The 27,609-nt window shown below is 37.5% G+C and overlaps 1 protein-coding gene across 1 annotated transcript; it reads left to right on the plus strand.

Moving 5' to 3' along the window:
- The first annotated feature begins 186 nt into the window (after positions 1-186).
- On the plus strand, positions 187-27,520 carry LOC107596108 (phospholipase D2-like). The gene is made up of 24 exons (XM_016286733.1): positions 187-336; positions 3,167-3,294; positions 3,367-3,509; positions 3,613-3,706; positions 3,797-3,862; positions 4,487-4,545; positions 4,661-4,795; positions 9,317-9,427; positions 9,544-9,687; positions 9,803-9,886; positions 11,159-11,237; positions 11,423-11,533; positions 16,530-16,724; positions 16,845-17,001; positions 17,842-17,960; positions 18,070-18,183; positions 18,303-18,407; positions 22,005-22,093; positions 22,177-22,290; positions 22,397-22,446; positions 22,672-22,806; positions 23,541-23,694; positions 26,519-26,636; positions 27,033-27,520. Exons 1-24 carry the CDS (start codon positions 231-233, stop codon positions 27,255-27,257), a joined length of 2,835 nt encoding a protein of 944 aa, XP_016142219.1. The 5' UTR covers positions 187-230; the 3' UTR covers positions 27,258-27,520.
- The last annotated feature ends 89 nt before the right edge of the window (positions 27,521-27,609 follow it).

The following is a 27,609-nucleotide window of genomic DNA, read 5'->3' on the forward strand; positions in this document are numbered from 1 at the left end:
TGATGATTTGGTGTAAATGGAGAAGAGCAGAGGTCTCAGCACAGATCCCTGCTGTACCCCAGTTGGGAACAGCCTAGTTTGTTTCCCTCTAGTTTTATCTAATATCATGCTAATTTTCACATTTTGTAAACTATGTAAAAAAGCATAACTAATATTTTTCCCTCTTTGTGTGCATGGGTGTTTTTGTTTGTTGGTATGTTTACACAGGTGTGTCGTGGTCCAGTAGCCTTATGGCTAGTTCTGAGACAGATGCAGCAAAAAGGTGGCAGAACTGTGTGGACACCGTGCTGTGCAGCCTTACTAAGGATCAGCTGAAATCTATCGAAAACAACAGTGGTGAGACAAATCGCATACCATTGTATTTATTAACAGATCACAAATTTTGAACCCTGCCTGTAACTTTCAACTGAGCTTGAAGATCTTTATCAGCTGGTTCATGTGTTTGATTTGAGATGGAATTAGATTGAGCACCTGTTGTGCTCACAGTTTCGTTTTCATCACTACGTAAATCATTTGCATACCTCCCTGCTGTCTGTCCACACCTTGATACCCAAATTCGAAACTATTTATTGGAGTTTTTAAGTATGTTTTATTGTTTTTAATAGTTTAGATTTTTAATATTGGCCATTTTTCAGTTTTCATGGAAAAACATGAAAATAATGGGTTTATTGTTGTCAGCTAATATAATATATAATATGGAATATCCTGTCCACACCTTGATACCCAAATTCGAAACTATTTATTGGAGTTTTTAAGTATGTTTTATTGTTTTTAATAGTTTAGATTTTTAATATTTTAAAAATTTTTCATGGAAAAACATGAAAATAATGGGTTTATTGTTGTCAGCTAATATAATATATAATATGGAATATCAGTACATTTCTATTTATGGGGTTTTGCTGGTAATGGACAGGACAGTGGACGTTAATGGAAAAAGGGGGTTGGGGGAGAGGGTAATAGGACTGGGACATGATGCAGGCCAGATTTGAACCTGTGTTCCCAAGAGCACAAACGCTTTTTTAAATGTATTTGTTACAAGACTGCCCTCTTAGCCATGACTGTGACTCAAGTTTACAGTTAGTATGTTTGCAGGTACAGAGTTATGTACCAAAAACACAGAAAGTTTTCTGATAATCAAGACTCAATGGCAATATGAGCAGTAAAGGTTGAATATTTTACAGAAACAAGGTCTTAAATTGCAAAGGACAGGCATATAGCTAGTGACATTTTCTTGTTATTCATTTTATTACAGAATAAAAACCGTTAATAGTTATTTGCTTCATAATTCACAGTTAACCTTAAGACTTCTTTTTAATCACTGATTTGTCTCTAACACCGGGCTTACACTGTGCGATTTTTTTTAAAAAGTCCTTTAGGATTGTACTTTTCAGACTGTACGAACATGATGATCATGTCACACTGTGGGATCTCAGTTGTCATTAATGTCAGACTGTACGACAGTCGAGACTCGTTAAAAACGGATGCGTGCAAGAAAACTTGTCCAGAGTTCTACATTATCATTCCATACACATTCGGTGACTGCGAGCTACATTGCACGTGGGGCTGTAATGTTGGCTATCATTAAAAGTATATGAATGGCGGCAATACTGGCGTATTTAAGAAGAATAGTGTAAGCAGCACTACACACCCACATGAAAACAGCAGCACAACCGGTGTTTATCATATCAAAGGCAACATATCATATGAATTCCGTGAGAGGAGGACGAGAGCGCCGGAGTTTATGCGGTTAGAAGAAATCTCTAGCATTAATTCTGATCATGGCTTGTCTTGAAAAACAGAGACAGTTTGATGTTCGTCGTAGGAGAAGTCACACTGCAGGATTGTGCGCCAAATCTTCTGACACTGCCAGAATTTCGTCTAAGGTCAAATTTGATCGCAACGGCCATTAATCGGCTGTCGGTGAACATGTCAAACTAACAATCAAAGACTACAGATTTTAGCCTAGGATTATAGGAATCTTTTAGGATTTTCAAAATTTGTCTCAGATGTCCAAATCGTGGCCAACATCACACAGTGTGAGCTGGGCATAAGGAAAAATGATTATTTATGCCGAATCCACATGCCAGTCATGCTGTAAGAACTAGTATTGAAAGTGTGACAGTGGGTCCTTATACTTCCTTGTGAAAAGACTGTGAAAAATGTTGAATGCTTCACAGCTATTTTCTCTCATTCATATGCTTTTAGAAGAATTGTGTTCTTAAACACAACACTGAAACAGAGTGACTCATCTTGACCCCTGGTGATATAACATTGTTGATACAAAAATAGTTCTGTTATTCAAAATATAATTTAAACCTGAAAATAAACAAAGAATCATTATTGTGTAAAATAAATGAGAAATATTACTTGTTCAGTAATCACATAAGTCTGTGACATCATATTGTCAGATGTTCTTCTACTGAAGTTCAAGATGCTCTTTGGATCAAGACCAGCTCATTCGAGTCTGAGTCAAGACTTAGTTCACTTACTCCTAAGTCCATGACAAAACCAAGACCATGAAATATGAACTTCAAGTCTGAGTCCAAGACCATATTTACATGGTCTTGGTCTTGTTATGGACTAGGGAGCATGTGGACTCAATCTTGACCTGCTTCTGGTCTCTGTCTTGACTATATAATAAAGGCCCAGGTATACTTCACTTTCCGTGTTCCGTTTAGCGCACAGCCTGTGTTCGCACAGCTTTCAAAGTATACTCAACCGCAGATGAGCACGGATGGACAAGCTCGTAAGTACCACCTACTTACAACATTGACCTCGTGCCTGCGCTGCGGCTGTTGTACATGGACCGTCCACGCAGTCACAAAAATTGGGCATGCATTGGGTATGCACACATGTCCGCGGACTCTTCTGATGATGAAAATTGCATCACAAGGACAGTGCGTGGTATGTGGACGGCCGAAGTATACTTTGGACTTAATGAGATTGTCTCGACAACAACACTGCGTATTACCAAATCCTGAATGAGTTCATACAGCTTGAATGCTGCTCTCGTTAAAACAGAAATTCATGATGATTTTTCAATTCAAATTTTCACTCCAACTGCTTTGCTGTAATATTTTGTATTAAATTAGACAAAAAAAAGCCCATCGCACAGCATTATGCTAATGGTCTCAGCATTATGTTTGTCTTTTATTATTTCTATCAGAGGAACGGAACTTTTTTGTGGTACATCACCTGGCAGACCTAAAAGAAGGTTGCATCTCTCCTCTCATTCATGGCACACCTATCACCTGTAAAGTGGAAAACACAGAGCGATACACCACACGCTCCAAGGTGCGTTCGTGGGTTTGTACTTAATAGTGTATTGTTGTGTTATACCTAACAGTGTAAAAATCCTGTTTGCAGGTACATGTGTGCACTCTGTACACGGTCCGTTTGACACATGGCGATTTCACATGGACGATAAAAAGAAAGTACAAGCACTTCCAGGAGCTCCACAGAGACCTGTACAAGCACAAAATGATGCTGCAGTTCTTGCCTCTGGGGAGGTGAGCACACACGCAGACCCATGCAAATTCACAACACTTCATTTGTTTGAGCTGGAGTTTTGAACTGGTATTTTCCTTGCATTGTTCTTGTGATTTGAATTAGATTTGCCATTCAGAGACAACAGCTGGCAAGTTTGACAGAGGAAATGCCAACTTTACATGGAACCGACAGAATCAGGAGAACGTCTAGCAAACCGGTACATACGTACTAAAGCAAAGGCCACCTCCCTGTAAAAGTTGCACACCGACTGTATTGTGTATATATTGTTTTTATGTGTGTTTTTCAGAAATATCTGGAGGAATATTTAAATAACTTGCTAGAAAACACTTTCTGCAGAAACTATCATGGGATGGTGAGAAGCTTACATGCACATAATATAAGTATATATATAGAATTACTATGCACATAATTTATAAGTATATGTAAACCATGTTTTTAACTGATATTCATATAGTTTTTGTACACTTTTCTACTTCTACTTTATATTGATGGTTATCCATCCTTCGATATTGGTTTTACTGAAGAATAATAATAATAATAATGCATATGTTTTATTGGTATTCTACTTTGTTTACTAATGATTATTAGTCCTTCAATATTGGGTCTACTGAATAATAATAATAAAAGATATTAATGATAATGCATATGTTTTTATTGTTGAAATATAATTATTTAGTTATTGTGTTAAAAAGCAGTATTGAATACATTTCTGTATATTGGCTGTTGAACAACGTAAAATAATTGTTATTGTATCACATTTTGTATTATTGGTCAATCTGTAATGTTTGTTATGGATGTGCCTGGATGTCTCCCAAAATATTTTTTTTGTCAGATTTAGTTAATATTCTGGGGACAGTTTTGCCTCAAAGTGTATCCAAGTTGATCTTCTTACACACATATGGACAAATACTGTACAAAGTTACAGCGGATTGTGGTTGTATGCTTGCATATTAAAGTGTGTGCATTGTGCTCTCAGTTGGACTTCCTGGCAATCAGTCCACTGTCCTTCATCAGAGACCTTGGTCCCAAAGGCCTGTGAGTACAGACTGTGTGTGTTTCTTCTCTTGCAATTTTAGTACAATTCCATTGTTGCCTGAATGTATTTCTGTAACTTTTTTTTTTTAGCCTCGTTGTTTGTTTTTTTCCACAGTGAAGGTTATATTCTGAAACGGTCTGGGGGTCACCGCATCCAGGGGCTCAACTGCATCGGACATCATCAGTTCTGCTTCCGCTGGTCTCGCCGTTGGCTTGTGGTGAAGGATTCGTTCCTCCTGTACATGTCCAGGTGAGTTTCTCCACAAAACAAACACACCCACATGTGTACTGTTATGTGTTACTTCACATTGCTGTCTGCTCTTTTCTGTTGTTTCATGTTACAACATGCCTTTTAGAGCTGTGATTGGATGAGAACACACACCTGCTGCTTGTTTTTGCTATTTCTTTCTTTTGATTTTTTTATTACCAGTTATTTTTAATTCATTGTCCATCAGCATGAGTCATATTTCAGAACCTTCGGTTCTCGTGCGACAAACCTCTAATTTTACTCTTAGAAAATTTAAATGTCCCTTGATTCCCAAATCCAGCAATGAGACGCTACATCTAGCATCCTTCATTTATGCATTATTGTGCAATATTGTATAATGTAGGGTGGAAAGGATTGTCACTCAAAACAAATATCGATCCCTCTCAGCCTGAAGCTTACTTCCAACATCAAAATCACAGAAAGGTTAAAGCTGTTGTTGGAGGTAATGCAGGAGTTAGTGCTTGGACTAGTGCCAGTCTAACGAGTTCCCCCTTGCTATGCCAGTATAAAGGTCATCGGTGTTGTGTCATCAATCAGAACAGACGCTAGGTGTTTAGAGGACTATCACCACAAGTGCAGATGGAAGTGTGTGTCTCTAATACAATTTAAAATAAGTTTGCACAGGTCAGGAGTAGGGCTGAACGATTTTGGAAAATAATCTAATTGCGATTTTATTTACCAATATTGCGATTGTGATTTAATATGCAATTATTTTTTAAAGCTCTTTATGTTCTGTATTATTCAACAAAGACAAGCTATAAATCATTGTATAGTATGACCAACACACTATTAGATAGATTAAACATAAACTTTCTGTAGGCCAGGCCTATATGTTACGATGAAATTGGGTGATGCGTGAATTGATATGAATGACATTTTTATTTATCAACTACAATCACAGTATATTGACTGATTTGTTGACCTTCCAACCTTGTAAGCATGTAATAATTATGTTTAAATAGCCTGGTGTAAACATTAATATGAAAGTCAGTAACAAATCACACAAACTAAAGCAGATTGCAGAAATATAAAAACAAATCTGTTGCTTTACCACACTACTTTGGGTAATTCAAAGTCACTGTAATAAACATATGTAAACATGTGCACTGCACTAAACACTGTCTGTTAACTTTAGACCAGTGGTTCTCTAACTTTTTTTGGTCGCACCCCCCCTTTAAACCTAAAAAAAAACACAACTTTTTTTTTTATTAAAAAAAACCTACAGGGAAAAAAAACACCTGCATATCGCGATATTATCGCAAATGCAATTAATCTTTCCGCCCTAGTTAGGAGTGTCACATTCAACCGCTCAGTTGCACACCACTAAATGCCTATGTCAGTGTTTTAACAGGATTTCAAAATGTTTCAGGAAATGACATGTCATCGTTTTTCTTCGTCCTTTTTACCGCTGGAGCCAGTTTAAGTTTGTTGCAGTAACCATGCATCGTGTGTGAGCCAAACAGGCCGGCCAGTTTTAGAAAACAGAACAGTTTCCTTGAAAACATTGGTGAAACTTTGCTTAGCCCTTCATTGTGTGCCAGTAAAAAACCCTGAGGGTAAATATGTAAGCTGAAATTAGTTATTGGCATATATTTTACAAAAACAAAACAAAGGCAGTAGATCATAAAGTATGTAAAAATTGGCCTGAGACTGACATCCCGAGAGGCTTCCCAATGTTTAGTGATGGACATTCTTGTTTACTTATAAACGTTTCTTCAGAAATAACAATCAGAGGTGTTTTCTCAGTGGCTGACCAGCCTTATCTGGATTTGGTGCTCAAGAAACATTTCTTACATACTATCAATGTTAAAAACAGTTGTGCTGCTTAATATAGGTCTCAGATAGGTCCTTCAAAGTAACTTGGAGAGGTGAGGTGTCCAAGTTGCAACATCTATCTGCTGGGGTGCCTCAGGGCTCAGTTCTTGGACCACTTCTCTTCTCTGTCTACATGGCATCACTAGGTTATGTCATTCAGAAACATGGCTTTTCATATCACTGCTATGCTGATAACACTCAACTCTACCTCTCATTCCATCCTGATGAGCCGACAATAGCTGCTCGCATCTCAGCTTATCTAATAGACATTTCTTGTTGGATGACGGACCATCACCTTCAACTCAACCTGACTAAAACAGAACTGCTTGTGGTTTCAACAAACCCATCACTTTATCAAAATTTCACCATCCAAGTAGGCTCATCAAACATAACTCCTTCAAAAACAGCTAAATACCTTGGAGTTGTGATTGATGATAAGCTGAATTTCTCAGACCACATTGCTAAAACTGCCCGGTCCTGCAGATTTGCTTTATACAACATTAGGAAGATCAGGCCCTTTCTTTTAGAACATGCAACACAACTCCTGGACTATTGCAATGCTCTCTTGGCAGGTCTTCCAGCCACTTCTATCAAACCTCTAAAATTAATCCAAAATCCCGCGGCAAGATTAATCTTTAATGAGATGAAAATAACGCACATCACACCTCAATTTGCACTAGCTGCTCGCATAAAATTCAAGGCATTAATGTTTGCCTACAAAACCACCACTGGCTCTGCACCCCTTTACCTAAATTCATTACTTCAGAGTTATCTGCCCTCTAGAAGCTTACGTTCTGCAAGTGAATGAAGCATTATTGTGCCATCTCAAAGAGGCACAAAATCACTTTAACAGAATTTTTAATTAACTGTTCCCTCCTGGTGGAATGACCTTCCCAACTCAATCCAAGTAGCTGAGTCCTTAGCCATCTTCAAGAAATGACTAAAAACACATCTGTTCCATCTTTATTTGACCCTCTAACTCTAGCACTTTCTATTCTATTTTAATTATACTTTTATCTATTTATCTTCTTTTTTGTTTTGTGTGTGTGTGTATATATATACACTGAACAAAATTATAAACACAACACTTTTGTTTCTGCCCCCATTTTTCGTGAGCTGAACTCAAAGATCTAAGACTTTTTTCGATGTACACAAAAGGCCTATTTCTCTCAAATATTGTTCACAAATCTGTGTTAGTGAGCACTTCTCCTTTGCCGAGATAATCCATCCACCAATGTAGGGCTGGACGATATGGCCAAAATTGATATCACGATATATTTCTTAATTTCGGTCGATACGATATAATTCCGATATCGATATGAACTTTGGATCAAATAAATGCAGCCTTGGTGAGCAGAAGAGAATTCTTAAAAAATTAAATAAAAAAACCCCATTAAAAATCTTACTGTTCGAAAACTTTAGACTGGTAGTGTAGGCTGATTATTCTTATAGACTGAAACAAATGTGCTTCAGCCAGAAAAAAGGGTATGAAAAGTGCTCCGAGTCGCTGCAGAAAACAAAAAAATTGAGCAACAACAAAAACTGGAGACGGGCTTATTTAAAATGCAAACTCATTGTCTGCCAGCAGGAGGCGCTTTTAGAGTGATAGAACTAGCGGTTTCTCCGGTAACGGCTGTAATTAAAGCAGCTCCGCTCATGAACGCTACTTTATCAGATCAAATGAAAATGTCATCAAAACTTTTCTGAAGACAGTCGGTTCCCTTCAGAGATACATTCATATAAAACACCCGCGACGTGTTTTGATTGTGAAACATGCAGTGCTCATGTTTATTCAACGAAGTCAAACGCCACAAATAAATCAATGTATGGGAAACTGGTAATGTATATCGAAATATCGGAAATGTGTTTAAAAATCATATCACCGTTATTGAAAAAAATTATATCGCGATACATATTGATATTGAATTATTGTCATTGAATTATTGCCCAGCCCTACACCAATGGCATATCAAGATGCTGATTAGACAGCATGATTATTGCACAGGTGTGCCTTTGGCTGGCCACCAATAAAAGGCCATTCTAAAATGTGCAGTTTTATCACACAGCACAATGCCACAGATGATATAAATGAGATATACACTGTATATATATAAATATATATGTGTATGTGTATGTATGTGTATATATATATAAAAATACCTTGCTACGTGTACTGCGTTAGGCTAACCGAGACTTGTCATTTGCACTTACATATTGTTGCTCTTTTGTTAGTTTTGATTGCTTCCATTGTCCTCATTTGTAAGTCTCTTGATAAAAGCGTCTGCTAAATGACTAAATGTAAATGTAATATTATTGTGGGAACCATGATGTTTTTTTTTTATTTATAAAAGGTTCAAAAGACAAGCATTTATTTGAAATAAAAACAAATATTATTTGTAACATAATAAATGTCTTCACTGTCACTTTTATTTTGCTAATAAAATAATTAATTTCTTTTTTTAAAAATACTTTTAAATTGTAATGTATTATCGATGTGAATCTGACAAAATCATTTGGTGTAATGTTGCTGGATTCTGCTCTGAATAGCCTCAAGCTTTTATTACTATTTTATTACCTGTTTATTACCATACTCATATTTAATGTAGATTAATATTTGCTTCATTCTGGTTACTAATTTTTATAATTGATTTTCTGTTTTTGTTTTCTATAATTGCTGTGTATGAGCAGAGATCCTGGCATTGTGTCATTTGTTCTGCTGTTCGATCCTGAGCTGAAGGTGTTGGTTGGGCGTGTTTACACTGATACCAAACATGGTGTCTCCATCGAGAACTTCAGCAGGTAAAAAGTGGAGTCTGAGGACCAATATAAGGAAGTCTTCCTACTACTTGCACCAGTCTGACAGACCGTTTTACAGAGACATGTGCAGCAACAGCTGGTATGTGTGTGTTTTGTAGGAAGCTGGTGATTAAGTGCAATAGCTACAGGCAGGCCTTGTGGTGGAGTCATGAGATTCGGAGTCTCTCTGAGCGCTGTGATTTCCTCCAGATGCATCGCTTTGAAGGCTTCGCACCACCCAGACCGGACACCCTCACAAAGTGGTGTGTGCATTTACATATGTCCTTTGATGAACTTTCGATCAAGGAAAATTTATTGATTGACTGGTTTGTGTAATGAAGTGGGTGTTGAGTAAATGACTCATTGGTTGATTGACAGGTATGTTAATGGGAATGGCTATTTCTCAGACCTGGCTGATGCACTGGAACAGGCCAAGGAGGAGATCTTCATCACAGATTGGTGGTCAGTGTAATACTACACACACATGTACAGTACATGGCCTTGATGGGTCAGTAGCTCCATTTGTAATCACGTACTGTATACAATCTAGACCTACAATAAAGACATGAAATCAGCATTTCTACAAAAATATTATCAGAATTCTCGGCCCGGTTCTGACCTGACTGGAGTCAGCACATTACCCCATTGTTTTCAATAGCAAAGTGGTTATATTTATTTTATTTTCGTTTCGTTATTAAGTTAACTTTGATAAATGCTTGGAGCATTTTTTAGTTTGTAAAATTCAAGTTTTTGTTTTTTAAAGTGATGACCAAGCGGCCGGACAGCGGGTTGACAACATATTTGGTCAATTTAGCCTCTCAAATTAACACTTGACTTGCTTACAATGAAATCCATAGATATAAAACACTTCAAGCATATTCAAGGCTTCACCACAGGACATGGCTTTTATTATTTCCAAGAGTTTCCAACAGTTAGACTAATAAAAAAATCAATCTGAAATAAAAAACATGCTTACTGTAGGACATGGAGGCGCCAGTGCGATAACTGGCATTTTCCCCCCTAATAACAGTGGAAACCACTTAAAATACGCCGTCATTTCTGCTCAGATAAGAGTAATACATCATTCATCACCCTGTAAAGGGTCTACTTTTATTTGTGTACACTCTCAATAACAACAAAACTTTGTGCTTTTGTAAATGATGTGAAAATTGGCCTGAAATGCAGGGCTCTGTCAGTGAGGACTAATCTGAACACCTCTGATTGGCCATTGCGTTCATAAACTCAACAGAATTGTGTGTGATTGGTTATAATGCTCAACTCGTTGCGATATGAGCAGATCTAAATGTAATGCCACAATCAACACTTTTCGTTTCATATTCACTTCATTCACGACAGCCGTAATAGATTTAGTTTAACTGTGCAGGGGCATTTTTGTCCAATTAAGTCCCTGTTAATTTCAGACCCGAGGCCAGAGGAAGGCTGTATGATTCGAGAAAGTGGTCCAACACATTCGGCCAGTTCACTGAAAAGAGAGAACTGACTCAAAAGAATGATTAAATCACGAATAATTACCATCGCTGGTTCATTTGACAGAAGTACGGGACAAAAATAGGTAACAACAGCTGTAATATTCGTAGGGAAAATGCTTCTCAGGTCAGTCAGAGCGCTCATGGTACGCACAGTGCAAACAGTCATACACCTGCAGGCGCCACTGTCATATGCTGTATTTAATGTGTTGAAATTATATGTGTGATTGAGTTTCTCTCTCTGCAGGCTCAGTCCAGAGGTTTTCCTCAAACGTCCAGCTACAGGAACATACTGGCGCTTGGACAAGATTCTCAAACGCAAAGCAGTATGTTGATCCTTTTCCATAACATTAAACTTTTTTACATTAAATCAATTATCTTAAAAAGCACTCCATCTGTCAGACAATCATTTATAGTTATATTTATAGTTATAGGCCATTATTTATAGTTATAGTTATATTGATGGCCATGAACTTTAACATGACCCGGTGTGTGTGTGTGTGGTGTTTAGGAACAGGGCGTGAAGGTGTGTGTGTTGTTGTATAAGGAGGTGGAACTGGCTCTGGGTATCAACAGCGGCTACAGCAAAAGAACACTGATGAACCTGCACTCCAATATTAAGGTTTGACGCACTACACAGATCTGTTTATACTGCTATGGAGTCAAATCAATGCCACATATCCTTGCAAAAGAATTGAAGTATTGCAAAAGAAAATAAAGTTTTGCAAACGAAAATGAAAGTATTGAGAAAAAAATTAATGTACTTTTTGCAAACAAAAATAAATAAATTAATTAATAAATAAAACAGCTCAAAATCAATGATTTTGCACCTCATGTTTTCCATGGCCATAGCTACTAATTTATTTGCAACGCTGCTTTTATTTTGCATTTCAGTCAAGTGTGAGCTTGCGATACCGTTTTTTCCCTTTGCGCTTCACGTTTCTGCTCGTTTCACTTTCTGGCATTGTTTTGAAGTTGCTAACATGAACATCTGCTATTTATTTCTCTCATTGTGTACACTTTATAGCATTAAAATGTGCATTTTCGTTTTGTTAACAATGTGTATTAACAGTGTTTGTTTAAAATGTGTTAACCTGTCCCGTATGCCAGCTATCACTATAAGAGTCTTAGACCTTTTAATGATAGTGTAGTTTATCAAGTTAATTACATTATTTTACATTAAATCTAGCAGTAACTTTGAACTAATGTAAACAAAGAACGCTTCTGTGTGCTGGTGTCCTCCCACAGGTTAACAGATTTTAAGCAAACACCTTAATACACATTTAGTTAAAGCTGCAATCCTTAAGTTTTGCCTCTTTGTCGCCATCTCTGTTTGAAATCCTGCAATTGCAGCTGTCTGCGGAATTATCTTTCTTGCGTGGGTTGTGCGTCGGCACGGCTCCAGCACGGATTAATATAATATTTTGAGGAGTATGTGTGGCAGTCAGTCACCGCACAGGTGTGGATATTTACTGTACTTCACAATCACAGATTCTAGCCTACATCTTGGAATCTATGACCCAAATAAGAATTTTCACAGGATATTCTCATCTGAACAAGTAACAAGTCTGCCACATTTGTTCTGACCAACTGAGGAAAAAATAATTACAATAAATCACGCTACCAATGGTGATTTAATCTAAATTAGCTCATATCACATCAAACCGTGGAAATTATTATTATTGTTATGCTTTATTCTTAAATTGTTAATATCAACAACATCAGCATTACGTGGCTATGTGAATATAGTGTGTATAAGCAAGTAGATTTCAATTTATGTATAGTCTAATCACTAATTGTCATACCATTCGAATTTCATATTAAGAAATTATTTTAACCCAAAAAGCAAATTATGCTCCCTTCGAACTGGTTGTCTTTAAAATACAAATCTTGTGTAATCCCAGGCTATCTGTAATCAGAAGCACATTTAAAACTGGAATATAATTTAATTTTATTCACATGTGTTTCATAAACACATAATCCTTTCTGGATTACAATCCGCCATCAAAAATAAATTTAATTATTCCAGCTGCTGTGAAAAAAGGCTATTAACGATCCTCCACCTGCAGCATCCTCACATGCGATAGCCTAGTAGCCGGGACAACTTCTTTATGTTTACAGACGTGACGTAATGATGCAGAGCACTCTAATTTCCCCCGAAAACCTAACCGTACCACTCGAATTAGAAAACATTTTTATATTCTAACCGCTGTGTATCGGGCTAAAGTAAGGCGATAGTTTTGAACACTGGCTGGTTATGTACTTGCTCAAATATTGATTTCAGATTATTTTTAACCAAAAGAAGTTACGAAGTGCAGCTTTAACAAAACGAAACAATACATATTTTAATGCTATAAAAGTGTGCACGTTGAGAGAAATAAACAGCAGGTGTTCATGTTAGCTACTCCTTTCCTTTTGCGGGAAAGCTGTTAATAAAACAAAACCATGCATGTTTTAATGCTAGTGAAATGATTCACCCGCATACCACTGCTCAACGACGGTGCCTGGATCAGTTATGATCTGCGTCTCAGGCCGATGACGTTACTTCCATTCTTTTGTACACGCCCAGTCATGGATGGGCAGTATTTGAAATACAAAATACTATTTTGTTTTTAAATACCTTTTTGCATTTAAATACATTTAATCTTAGTATTTTTGTATTTTCAAAATACATAAGGTACTTTGCTAATCAACCTCCTTATTAGACTGCTGATTTCCTGCAGGGATGGGCAGTATTTCAAATACATGTATTTTAAATACTATTTTGTATTTAAATAACTTGGGGGAAAAAGGCAAATGTATTTTGTATTTAAATACATTTAATCTTAGTATTTTTGTATTTAGTATTTTTGTATACTTGTTGATCCAGGAAATCAGCAGTCTAATTAAGAGGTTGATTGGCAAAAAGTATTTTTGTATTTTGAAAATACAAAAATACTAAGCTTAAATGTATTTAAATACAAAATAGTATTTTGTATTTCAAATGCATGTATTTGAAATACTGCCCATCCCTGCGCCCAGTCCCTTGACTCCACCCCCATGTCAAAACAATGCCAGAAAGTGAAACGCAGAGAAACATGAAGCGTAAAGGGAAAAAAACGGTTTCGCAAGCTAACACTTGACTGAAACGCAAAATAAAAGCAGCGTTGCAAATAAATTAGTAGCTATGGCCAGAGATGGGCATAAATACATGAAAATGTATTTAAAATAAAAATACAAAATACTGTGTGGAAACATGTATTTAAATACAGTATTTTGTATTTTGAAAATACACAAAATACATGTGAAATTGGCCATCCAATGTAGGCATCCCTATAGGCTGAAATCCATCTGGACCTATTCTGAATGCAAAAAAAAATTATTCCATTTTACATACCTCTCCCCTTACCCTGTCCTGTAGCAAATACAAAACTACAAAAACTAAAAAAAAACTTTTTGTAATTATTTCATGTATAGTTTATTTTGTTGTGTATATAAAGTTTTTTTCAAATGAGAAAGTTGATCTAAAATATAAATTAAATTAATTCAATGGAATTCATTTAAAAAGCATTTAACACTATTAAAGTTTTTTTTTTTTATGAACAATAAAACCAAAAGCTGAAGATTTTTTTGTGGTATCAGTATTGTAATCAATAATCAATATTGTTTAATTTAGTGTTATACATATGTTATCATATTTAAACAGTCTGTTTTGTTCTAATGTCACAAGTCATAACCTCAAGTTTACTGGGTTTTACACAATTGTATTCTTTTGTGTAGGTTTATGTAGTGTACTTTCACATTTTCACATTCCCACAACCTTATCAGTTTATATGTGAAGAAATCCATTTATTCATAAACTTCTCACAAAATGATTATTTGACAAACTACTCGGCAAACTACTTCCTCTTACTGCTGCTTTCTGATGGTTTGGAGAACAATTACTCCGAGTCGCCCCCGTCATTTCACAGAGTTATACAAAGGCGAGCAAGTGAAAAAGTGTAAAGCAAGTGTCAAAAAAGCTGCGACCGTTTAGGAAGGAGTGCGCACAGTCAGCAGGTTCGTGGTGTAGAGGCAGGCGAAAGTATAAACAAGGCTTCATCTGCACAAACCGCTTCCACTACGAGAGAAAGCTGCAGCTGCGCGGTGATTCCACTGCGTGCCGTCCGTAAGTCAAAAGTGTAGGCCTACCTGTTGGCGTTCCACTCCATCTCGGAGCGCACACACAAAAAACTGCCTCCCAACGTGTGAGTGTGAACTTGAATTTCCTTTCGTGGCATACTGCACTTATAATAAGTGCAACTGCACCAAGCACATCACACTCTATTACTCAACCATTCGTACATGCTTCTTTTTCCTCTCCAACGTTTTCCCACTAAAAGCTGCACGGATATATTTGCTTACCCCGATTGGCCTTTTTCTATGTAAACGATTTAGAAAAAGTTCAATCAATTCTCAGTTGATTGAACTATTCACACTTTATATCATTGCCACAATTTGTCACATCCCCCAGCCCTGACATGCAGTAATGCTTTAAACACGTTTGACAAGCTAGTTGATAAAAAAACAACAACCGATTAACTATCAAAACTGATTGGCTAACGCTATTTTTTTCCCTTGTTGGTGCTCTTTTATTTTTTCATGTTAACTGAAGGCAATTGATGCTCTATGCTCCATTTGAACTTGAATCAACAAGTACAATTGACCATGACATCCTCGCCTCATCTTATTCCAGAAAAGTCGCTCACCCAATGCTGAATGGAGCTGTACAGCTGCAGCTCATGTGATGAATGTTGGAGGGAGGGGGCGTGTCTGAACTAGTTGATGCACAAAATCAGCACCCTGATACACGGTGGGCGTGATTTCACCAAGTACAACATGTTCCTGGATCAACATCCTTGTTGATCCTGGAACATCATTCCAATCAACCAATCAGAATTGAGAGATAACTTTTCAGGAAATGTCAGTTTTAGGCTTACAATCAGGATTAGGCGCTTCTACACCCTTGTTAATCAGCTATCATTTCCCTCTGATTTTAGGAATAAATTATGGGTTAGGTTTAGGGGTGGGGATTGGGTTAAGTCTGTATTTTTGGACAGTAATGTTGATCCAGGATCAACAAAAGATGTCGATCCAGGAACATGTCTTACTTGGCAAAATCACGGCGACCCTGATACGCAAAGTATTTGAAAATACAAAAATACTAATCTTAAATGTATTTAAATACAAATGACATTTGACTTTTTCCAAAGGCTTTAAAATACAAAATAGCATTTTGTATTTCAAATACGTATTTTAAATACATGTATCTGAAATACTGAGGCAGTAAAATCATTGCTTTTGCTCGGTTTCATTTATATTTTGCAATTCTTTATTTTTGTTTGCAAGAAGCACAGTTATTTTTTCTCAATACTTTTATTTTCGTTTGCAAAACTTTATTTTCTTTTGCAATAGCCTACTTCAATTATTTTGCAAGTATATGTGGCATTGATTTGACTCCATATACTGCTGTTCGCTCATCCTTCCCATTTTTGTCGTTCGTCAACATCATGATAGCTGTTTTACTGTGTTTTTTCCAGGCCATGTTGTGAATGACTATTTTTGTATTTGTCTGTATGTCTGTCTTTCTTTTGCCCTAGGTGATGCGTCACCCTGATCATGTGGCCTCAGTTGTGGTCCTCTGGGCCCATCATGAGAAAATGGTTTCCATCGACCAATCAGTGGCCTTTGTGGGTGGGTTGGATCTTGCATTTGGGAGGTGGGATGACAGTGACTATAGGCTAAGTGATTTGGAACCCCCCAAAAGAGCTAATAATGCAGAGGCTGCCCAAGAGGTAAAGCTGTAACCAGTAGATATGATGGATGGCATACTTAAATGACATGTCAATCTCTTACACTTCATCCTTCCGTGTTTCATTTCTCTCTAATACCTTCCCTCTCTCTCTTCCTGTCAGTCTAATACTGTGGATGGCTCTGCAGTTCCTCTGACAGAACCTGCGACAGAGTGTGAGGATGAAGTGGATCTGAGCTTTAATGCCCTCTTGTGGCTGGGAAAAGATTACAGCAACTTTATCAAGAGAGACTGGACACAGCTGGATCAGCCCTTTCAAGGTACACAGTCCAGTGCAGATTTACATAATTACTTACGTTTTTCCAAATCACCCATTTACCCCTTGAAAATCTTTTTATAAAAACAGCATAACTACATCCTAATTTGGTAATTACTTCTCTATATTTAATGTGGAAATTTTTTCCTTTCATAAAGGTACATAAAGAAACTCACATTGACCATGGCTTGCTTGCTGTCTTGTGATTAATGCAGTTTTTTTTTATTAAAATGAGATCTCTTAGTACACATTATGTATATATTGTTATTAATTGTACTTTGTATACTTGTTAATTATACTCAAGTCAACGTGTGTATATATATATATATATATATATATATATTTGTTTACACTACTGTTTAAAAGTTTTTTTTATTTTGCTGAATTAGATCAAACATACAGTAAAACACTAATATTGTGAAATATTATAATTATTATAATTTAAAATAATGTTTTTCTATATCAATAAAATTTATTCATGTAATGATTATTCCTGTTTCAGCAGTCATTACTCCAGTCTTGGTCCTTCAGAAATCATTCTAATATGCTGATTTGCTGCTCAAGAAACATTTCTCATAATTAAATGAAATAAAATGTTAAAAAACGGTTGTGCTGCTTGATATTTTTGTGGAAACTGATACTTTTTTTCAGGATTCTTTGATCAATAGAAATTTCAAAGGAACAGGCTTTATTTGAAATAGAAATATCATCATCATCATCAATATTTGATGTGTCTGCTTAGGGCCTGCTCAATAGAAGTGTATTTTTCTAAACAAGAACAGAGATGAGGGAATATAGAATGTGAATTCAGCCAATAGTGTAGCTTCTGCTTTTTTCCCCTCAGACAATGTTGACAGAACTCAGGTGCCGCGCATTCCCTGGCGAGACCTGGGTGCAGTGCATCATGGGAAGGCAGCCAGAGATCTTGCACGACACTTCATCCAGCGCTGGAACTTCACTAAGGTCAGAAATCAAATGGGTAATTTTAATGTTTGTTTTTTATCATACAATCAGACTCTTCAGAATCTTCAATCGTTGCCTTTTCTTCTTGTATTCTTATTTGTCTTTAAAGATCTTTAAGAACAAGTACAAGGATAACTTCTACCCGTACCTACTGCCGAAATCCTACTGCACAGCAGATAAGCTGCCATTCACCATTCCCGGTGCCACAAAAGCCTCTGTACAGGTATGTGTTTTCATGCAGTTTACTTTTCTTTTCCTCATTCCCCCTTTTCAATTTTTCTTCTCTGTCGTAATCTGTTTATTTAAAATAATTTTTCATTCTTCCTTCTCTTATTCTCCCAGGTTCTTCGTTCTGTGGATCGCTGGTCTGCTGGCACATGTGAACAGTCTATCCTCAATGCCTATATACATGTTATTGAAAACAGCGAGCATTACATTTATCTAGAGGTAACACTCTCTCTATGACCTTACCAAAAGCACTTGCCTCTGACTCATAAGACTACACACACACACACACACACACACACACACACACACACACACACACACACACACAGCTGAGCAGACACTGAGCTCTTTTCATACAGTCGTGGCCAAAAGTTTTGGCAGTTTGGCAGCTTGTGTTTTGCAAAGTTTGCTGCTTCAGTATTTGTAGATTTATTTATGTTTCTATGGTATACTGAAAAACAATGATAAGTATATCATACGTTTTAAAGGCTTTTATTGGCAAAAATATATAATGAGTCAATATTTACAGTGTTGACCCTTGTTCTTCATAACCTCTGCAATTCGCTCTGGCGTGCTGGATATCCTGCCAAATCCTGACTGATGGGCGATCCATTCTTGCCTTATTAGTTAGCAGAGTTAATCACAATTTGTGGGCTTCTGTTTGTCCACTCGCCTTTTGAATACTGACCACAGGTTCTCTATGGGATTGAGATCCGGGGAATTGCCTGGCCACGGATCCAAAATTTCAATGTAATGATCTTCGGGCCACTTCTTTATCACTCTTGCTTTGTGACATGGTGCTTCTTCATGCTGGAAAATGCACGGATCATCACCAAATTGCTCATGGATCGTTGGAAGAAGTCGCTCTTGCTGGACGTTTCTTTATTCATGGCAGTGTTTTTGGGCAGAATTATGAGAGAGCCCACTCCCTTGGTTGAAAAGCAACCCCACACATGGATGGTCTCAGGATGCTTCACTGTTGGCACAACACAGGACTCATGGTAGCGTTCACCTTTTCTTCTCTGAACAATCGATTATCCAGATGTCCCAAACAGTAGGAAGGGAGCTTCATCAGAGAAAATAACTTTGCACCAGTCTTCTGCTGTCCAATCCTTGTACTTCCTGCAGAATTTCAGTCTGTCCTTTACATTTTTCTTGGAGAGAAGTGGCTTCTTTGCTGCCCTTCTTGACACCGAGCCGTTGTCCAAAAGTCTTGGCCTCACTGTGCGTGCAGATGCTCTCACACCAACCTGCTGCCATTCCTGAGCAAGCTCTGCACTGCAGGTGACACGATTCCGTAGCTGACTCCTCAGGAGGAGACGGTTCTGGCGCTTGCTGGACACTCTGGGACGTCCTGAAGACTTCTTCACTGCAGTCGAACCTCTCTCCTTGAAGTTCTTGATGATCTGGTAAATGGTTCTTTCAGGTGCAATATTCTTTGTAGCAATTTCCTTTCATATGAGGCCATTTTTGATGCAAAGCGATGATGGCTGCATGTGTTTCTTTGGAGGTAAGCATTGCTAACAAGAACACAATGATTGGAGGTGATTCTTCCCTCCTTTTATAGCAGTCAGTCTGCTCTTACAATCTATTTAGTATGATAGTGATTTCACCTGACTAGTACTCATTCACACTTTCACATGTGCTCCTGATATGATTAGTCAATTAATGTTAGCTGGTCATTTTATGTCAGGATAAAAAAATAGTGAAATTAGTTTTTTTGTGAAAAGTTCATTTTTTTGACCTATGAAGCTTTTAGCAATTATTTAAAACGCATCTAATCACTCTACACAATAATCTAGAAACAATGTGAATGAACACCACAACAGCATTAGCAGCAAACTTTGCAAAACACTCAATTTATGTCACTGCCAAAACTTTTGGCCATGACTGTACACAAAGTCTCAGTGTTGTGGAGTTGTTTGCAGTGTTCTCTCCCACTAGGATCATGTGATTCTACTGCAGCTGGCAGCACACAATAGCCCTCTGCTCTTGTCTCATGCTCAGAAACAGGGTCCTAATGTGAGTCAGCTAAACTAGGAAGAATGTAACAGATGCACTTAAACTACGTTCAGAGGAAATGTTTGTTCTTACAGACATTACAATAAAAACAACAAAATGAAACATTAAATGTTGAAACCTTTATGGTTAAGAATTTAAAAACTTTACATTCATCAACAAACATTGATAATATCCAGATGAAATTCTGCTGACTATATTTAAGCATATTAAAATATGATAAGTAGAGTTAACAGTACGACAGGGTTATTGGTAACTAAAATAACATTTTAACAAATTTAGTTATGCCACAATTAATTAAGAATGTATGTATTTATTTATTTTATAAGGACGCTTATTCAATACTAGCTTATTCATCACAAGCATCTCCTAAATCTATAAGTATGCTAAATTATACAAGTACATTTTTTAAGGTTATCCTAACTTCAAGAGGTTATATGTCAAGTCAAGTCTGCTTTATTGTCAATTCTTCCACATGTACAGCACATACACACAGAGAATTGAAATTGCGTTACTCTCAGACCCTTGGTGCATACAGATAACACGAACAGTAGAACATAAATACAGATAGATACAGATTAAATATAAAATACAACTATACAAATATACAAATAAGGTAAAATGTAAAAAAATATATCAAGCGGCACATGGCAGATAGAGTGCAAACCAGTGAAGTAACAACAGTGCAGATATAATGATTAGTAGTGCAATAGAGCTTATTTAGACTGATTAAAGTGACTGTGTGTGTGTGTATTTGGGAGGGGGGAGTGGGAGAGTCCGTCAGAGGGTCAGAGTTCAGTGGTGCGTGGGGCAAAAGGGGGGAGGGGGGGCAAGGTCGGGAGGGAGTTCAGCTTCCTGTGGTTAAATACCAATGTACCACACAGTGATGCAGCTCGTCAGAATGCTCTCGATGGTGTCTCTGTAGAAGGTGCACATGATGGGGGCCGGGGCTCTGGCTCTTCTTAGTTTGCGGAGGAAGTAGAGACGCTGCTGTGCTTTCTTGGCCAGTGCTGTGGTGTTGTCAGCCCAGGAGAGATCTTCTGTGATGTGCACACCCAGGAACTTGGTGCTGCTCACCCTCTCCACAGTCACACCATTGACGGTCAGAGGAGCATGCTGAGTGCGCACTCTCCTGAAGTCAACAACAATCTCCTTCATCTTCTCCACATTTAGAGAGAGATTGTTGTCACTGCACAATGATACTTTTAAAGGGATAGTTCACCTAAAAATTAAAGGTCTGTCATCATTTACTCACCCAAATGTCAAACATGTATGACACACTATCTTTTGTGGAACAAAAAAAATTCTCAGTATTTTTTGTCCATACAATGTAAGGCACTGGCCACCAAAAACGGTTTGGTTACCAATATTCTTCAACATGTCTTCTGTGTTCCACAGAAGAGAGAAAGTCAGACAGGTTTGGGACAACATGAGGGTGAGTAAATGATGATAGAATTGTAATTTTTTCGGCGAACTATCCCTTTGTGAAACACATTATTTTCAAGAATTTGAACTCTTAAGAACAGTCTTTAAAAAAGAAAAAAAAGCTTTTCGTAATATCTTTTTATAAAATAGTCAACTTTTTTTTCTTAGACGAATAATCAAAATAATATGAATTGTATTCATATAAAATAAAGCTCTTGGTCGTTGACTATAGAACATTTAGTGAAGTAAATTACTGGAAATAGTGTGAATAATGGACAAGATCATGCACTAGATCTTGCAGCGGCACATTTCATAGTTCACAAATAAGTAGACCAATTAAATGAACCCCTCTCTGTCCCTCCTCTTTTTCAGAATCAGTTCTTCATCAGCTGCTCAGAACAGAGGAATGTACTCAACACCATTGGAGACGCTATTGTCAAACGGATCCTACGGGCTCACAGGTGTGTCACCTCTTTAAAAATAATACAAGTGTAGTCTTTGTGTTTTCTAGCTTCAAGTGTAAGCTTTATTTGAATTGTTATAGTGAGGGGAAGAAGTACAGGGTGTTTGTCGTAATTCCCCTACTGCCCGGCTTTGAGGGTGACATCAGTCAGGGAGGAGGAAATGCCATTCAAGCTATACTGCACTTCACCTACAGGTACTCACACACACACACACCAGCCCAGCCAAACTTCCACACTAATACACACACTCTCACATCCCAAAATACTAATGTTTTCTAACAGAACTTTTTCTGTGTGTAGAACAATTAATCGAGGAGAACACTCCATTCTCTCAAGATTAAAGGTGCAAAGTAAGTATCTGACAGAAACATATCGACCTGGACCTCTGGTACATTTTTTGGATCCTGTCTCGTTCTCCATCTGTCACTTTTACTTCTGTCTTATAAATGATTCTAAATGATTTAGTTTATCTGTTGTTGTTTTTTCAGCCATGCATTATAACATTCTACCCATTAACCAATCACACAGATGGTTTGCCGTTTATTGTTATAATGACTGTCTCATCTCCCCATCAGTGCAGGATGAATGGACACAGTATATTTCTCTGTGTGGTCTGCGCAAACACTCTCAGCTCGGCCAGTCCCCTGTTACAGAGCTCATCTACGTCCACAGCAAAGCCCTCATCGCTGACGACCGTTGCTACATCATAGGTGAGACGTTTGCCTTCAGATTAATACAGATTAATTTACTGGGTCTGTGACCCAATAAAAACCTTTTTGTTATTTTGATGTACATTACCAATTCAATGTTACCAATACGATTTTGTTTAAATAAAGTAATATTTTTATTTAGCAAGGATGCATTAAATTGATCCAAAGTGACAGTAAAGACAATTATAATGTTACAAAAGATTTCTATTTCAAATAAATGCTGCTCTTTCGAACTTTCTATTCATCACAGAATATTCCACAAAAAATATTAAGCACCAGAACTGTTTTCAACATTGATAATAATAAGTGTTTCTTTAGCATCAAATCAGAATATATTAGATTGATTTTAAATAGAATGATTCGGATGATTTTAGAATTTTCACATAGAAAATAGTTCTGTTAAATCATAATAATATTTCATATATTGCCATTTTACTGGATTTATGATCAAATGCAGCCTTGGCGAGCATAAGAGACTTTCTTTCAACAACATTAAAAACTTTGAACAGTAATGTACCCCCAAAAATAACTAAAATAATTTCTGTTTAACAAAGAAAAATCTAAATAAGTACCATCGGGGTATTGTTGCCCAGGGTTAAGATTTGGGAATCACTGACCCAAGATATTTACTATTTGCATGATGAAGATGAGCTCCAAAAACCACCTACTGGTGATTATTGGAAGTGTCAAATCAAACATTCTGCAAAATGTCCTTCCTCTCCTGTTGTTATCAGGGTCAGCCAACATCAATGACAGGAGCATGCTGGGCAGTCGTGACAGTGAGCTGGCAGTGCTGGTGGAGGATGAGGAAAGAGTTCCCTCCATCATGAACGGAGAGGAGTACCAGGCTGGACCACTAGCACTTGCCTTACGAAAGGAGTGCTTCAGGTGTGTATACTTGTGTCCATGGCAGCTACAGAGATGCACCAGAGTATATATTCAAAGTTGTCAAGCTTTCTGTGAAGACATCATAAGAGTCACAACCAACACCTTAAACAAGTAGTGTTAAAGGGGGGTACAATGCTGTTTCATGCATTCATGAGTTGTTTACACTGTTAAAGAGTTGGATTCTCATGCTAAACATGGTCAAAGTTTTAAAAAACGATTTGGAGTATTTCTGTGCCAAATACACACTTCTGGGTTTCTTACAAGTTTCGGAACGTTTTTTTCGATTGTGGCTCTTCATGACGTAATGAAGGGTGGAACTCCTTATATGGGCATTTATCCCGGAAGAGTGTGCCCGTGCACACATCGACCAGAGCGAGAGCAAGAGCGTGCCCATCAACGCGCTTCATTCGACAGCGCTGCACGGGACTCGCTCGGGAAGAATGTCTCTAAAGAGGTGTGTTTTTGGTTATAAGGAAAAGATAACCTTGCTCTGCTTCCCGAAGAATCCAGCATTACGCGAACAGCGGATGCAGTTTGTTTTCCGGGGCAGCAACGGAGTTTTGCAAGTGTGTTTGTTGACAAACGTTTTATAAACCAGGCCCAGTTCGACGCTGGATTTGCACATTGTTTGATATTGAAAGATGGACCTGTCCCAGCTATGAAAGACCCTGGTCATGATTCAGAACTGCAGATGGTAAGTGAAACTGCATCAAATGTCTGTTTTGTTGACAATCGGCGCTCAAGTGATCGTCACTCTTTAGCTCCGCCCACGGCGCGCCTCCAGGAGCTCGGCTGTTTTCGGAGAGAATCGTAAAGCTGTATCTTTTTTTATAAATATGATAAAACTAAAGACTTTTTGGAGATATGAAGGATGCAGTACTACTCTATAGGTACTTAAGATTAATATGAGATTGGGTGAAGTTGTGTGTGTTAGGTCCCCTTTAATTAAACACACTTAGGAAATGCATCAGAATTTCTATGATAATTGAAAACCTGGTAATATGAGGGAATTTTTAAGTAAGCCTTGAAAAGTCATGGAAATTTCCATAGTGAATGAAAATGTCTTTGGACATGCTTTGCCTAGAGGCTCAGAAATCTGGATCCTCCAGCATTTCAGCACTGACTCCACAGCACCACGGCATGAGTTTTCAGTCTAAATCCAATGTGATGAGATAACAAGGCAGTGTACATAAAAATAATGGCAAGAAAACAAATCATTCTGTTGAGCTTGCAAACTGCACACAGGAACCAATATAGTTCAACCAGTGTACACTACAGTTCAAAAGTTTGGGAAATGTTTTAAGAAATGCTCACCAAAGGCTGCATTACTTGATTTAAATATACAGTAAAAAATGTTAGATTGTAATTTTTTTTTTATAACTTTTCTATTTTAATATAATATAAGATGTAACTTATTCATCTGACAATGCTGAGAATTAAAATATTGTTGTGGAATTTTTTTCAGGATACTTCGATAAATACAAAGTTCAAAAGAACCACATTTATTTGAACAAATCTTTTGTAACGTTATCAATATTTTTACGGTCACTTTTGATACAATTAATTACCCCAAAATTTTGTATAGTAGTATAGTTTGATTTGCAACAAATGACTCAACTAGTTATCAACTAGTTCTCTCAATTAATTGTTCAAGACAAAAAATGATGTGAATCAGTATGAGGTAAGGCTTTTCAGCCTGTAAGGCACAAATATCCAGAAGATTAATGAATGTGACAATTTAAAGCATTTAATTTATGACATTTGTTATGATATGCTACACAGTTGATTGGACATGAGTGCCAGAGAGAAGTAGTTAATATTCATAACCAGTCACTGTGGCTCTTTTTTTGCATTTCTCCAGTTTTCACAAAATGCCATTAACATAGACTTCATCTATTTGTATAACGTGAGAGTGGTTGTGTAGCTGTAGCTATGATAGATCTGTGTTTGTGCAGTGAAGCACCTCAGCTTCCCATTTTGTCCAACTTCTCCTCTGTCTGTGTAGGAGTGTGTGAGTGAAAGAGAGAGGTGTGCAATTTGTGTTGGCACACTACGTTCCATACTGCCAGCTACCAGAACATCTCTTGGTTGCCAAGGGAAACAGTGAGATGCTTCTAATGATGTGTGTGTCTGCAGCACCTTTCACTGCTGGCCTTGGGATGTGACCTTAAGTGATATTCCACTCTGATCTCCCCGTGTTAGTTTTCACAGCTCACACTTTTTTGGCTTTATGAGACTTTCTACAGAAAGCGCCCCCCGAGGGTGCACTGTAGCAGTCTAAATGAGTTTAACGCATTTTTGATATATATATATTTTTTTATGTTATCTTGGTCCTGATGTATGAAGTAAAATGTTATTAAATTGGCTCTCGATATGATATGGTTAAAGTTTGAAATAAGATGGAGACCGAGATTGTGCAACCAAAAGCAAATGAAACCACCTCGATTTTAAGTGAACTCTTTTGGTGAGAATGCTGTTTTGGAAGAGCTGTAGTCCATTCATCTTGAATTGCAGAAATGTTGTAATAAACTGAATCCCAGAACTAAATGGCTCACAAACAGTCTGACCAATGAGGGGGGAGACTTTGCTCACATGTGATATTTATCAACATGATTTGGTCCCTTTTGAAGTGTTGCTATGTGAAAGTGAACCAAACCACACAGAAAATGCAACATTGTAATAGTTTAACCAAGCAAGGTCTGAAAATGCTTTAAATATTGTCTCGGACAATGAAAAAATGCTGAGAACCACTTCTCTAAATACTTTGTTAAACTGAACTGTACTCGTCTAAATTGTAAATTCATCCTTTACCTCTTTTCCTCAGCGTACTTCTCGGAGCAAAATCTGACCCGAATCTGAACATTGATGATCCAATCAGTGATCATTTCTTCAACGATGTTTGGAACAAAATCGCCCAAACAAATGCCATCATTTATGAGAAGGTGAGGGACAGAACCTGTGTTCTGGATTTTCCCCACACCCTCTCTATGCCATTTTATGTACTTGATGTCTTTAACTAAAGGTTTTCATTTAAAGTCACTGTACAGGATTTGAACTGATACAAATGCACTGAATGCAGGACTAAACTACGGCCAAACCTGCAGTTACTGTGATTTGCTGATTTTGCAGTAGTCCTGCAGTAAAGCCTTCAGACAATAGCACTTCTGTGCTGTCATTACCCATATATTTACTCTCCCAACTCTAATACCAGAGATCCCAATGGGTGCACATACTAGTTATGAATATCCAAAATCTTTTTGCTTTAAAATAAATGATGTAATACATTTTGTAATATCAGGCCAGTGTTTATACTGCATTCTCTTTTCTTATTACTAAAGGTCTTCCGATGTCTTCCGCTGGACTGCATCCGCAACTTGCGTGAGCTTCAAGAACATGTGAATGCTCAAAACCTCGGTCTTCCTGACCCGGAGAAAGCCAAAGAAGAACTACAGGCCATCAAGGGCATCTTGGTCCATTTCCCGTTGCACTTCCTGTGCGAGGAGTACCTTCTCCCGCCACTTAAAAGCAAAGAAGGAATGGTTCCTATGGAAGTGTGGACGTAAGAGGGAAGAGTGTCAAATATTTTGAAGTGTGCCAGTGAAACTGAAGACTTCAGAGTTTAAAATATCACACATCTACTAAGGTGGAAGCTACAGTGGTTAACTGCCACATTTTTTGTCCATTTTGGTTTGGACTTAAGTAATACTAGTAAGTTAATGATTAGGTATGAACACTAACCCAAATTAGTGTGGAACAGGGGTTCTTAACTCTGGCCCTCGAGGTCCACTTTCCTGCAGAGTTTAGCTCCAAACCTGATCAAACTCACCTGCCTGGAACTTTTTAGTCATCCTGAAGACCTTGATTAGTTAGTTTCTTCAAGTGTGTTTGATTAGGGTTGGAGCTAAACTCTGCAGG

This window comes from Sinocyclocheilus grahami, unplaced genomic scaffold (assembly GCF_001515645.1).
Source record: "Sinocyclocheilus grahami isolate Dianchi unplaced genomic scaffold, SAMN03320097.WGS_v1.1 scaffold215.1, whole genome shotgun sequence".
Lineage (NCBI taxonomy): Eukaryota > Metazoa > Chordata > Actinopteri > Cypriniformes > Cyprinidae > Sinocyclocheilus > Sinocyclocheilus grahami.

Bases quoted from the DNA above. Each gene is read 5' to 3' on its own strand.
- LOC107596108 (XM_016286733.1), top strand. From the start codon at position 231: ATGGCTAGTTCTGAGACAGATGCAGCAAAAAGGTGGCAGAACTGTGTG. The intron at 3,295-3,366 runs GTGCGTTCGTGG...TCCTGTTTGCAG, and splicing joins GATACACCACACGCTCCAAG to GTACATGTGTGCACTCTGTA. The intron at 3,510-3,612 runs GTGAGCACACAC...GATTTGAATTAG, and splicing joins CAGTTCTTGCCTCTGGGGAG to ATTTGCCATTCAGAGACAAC.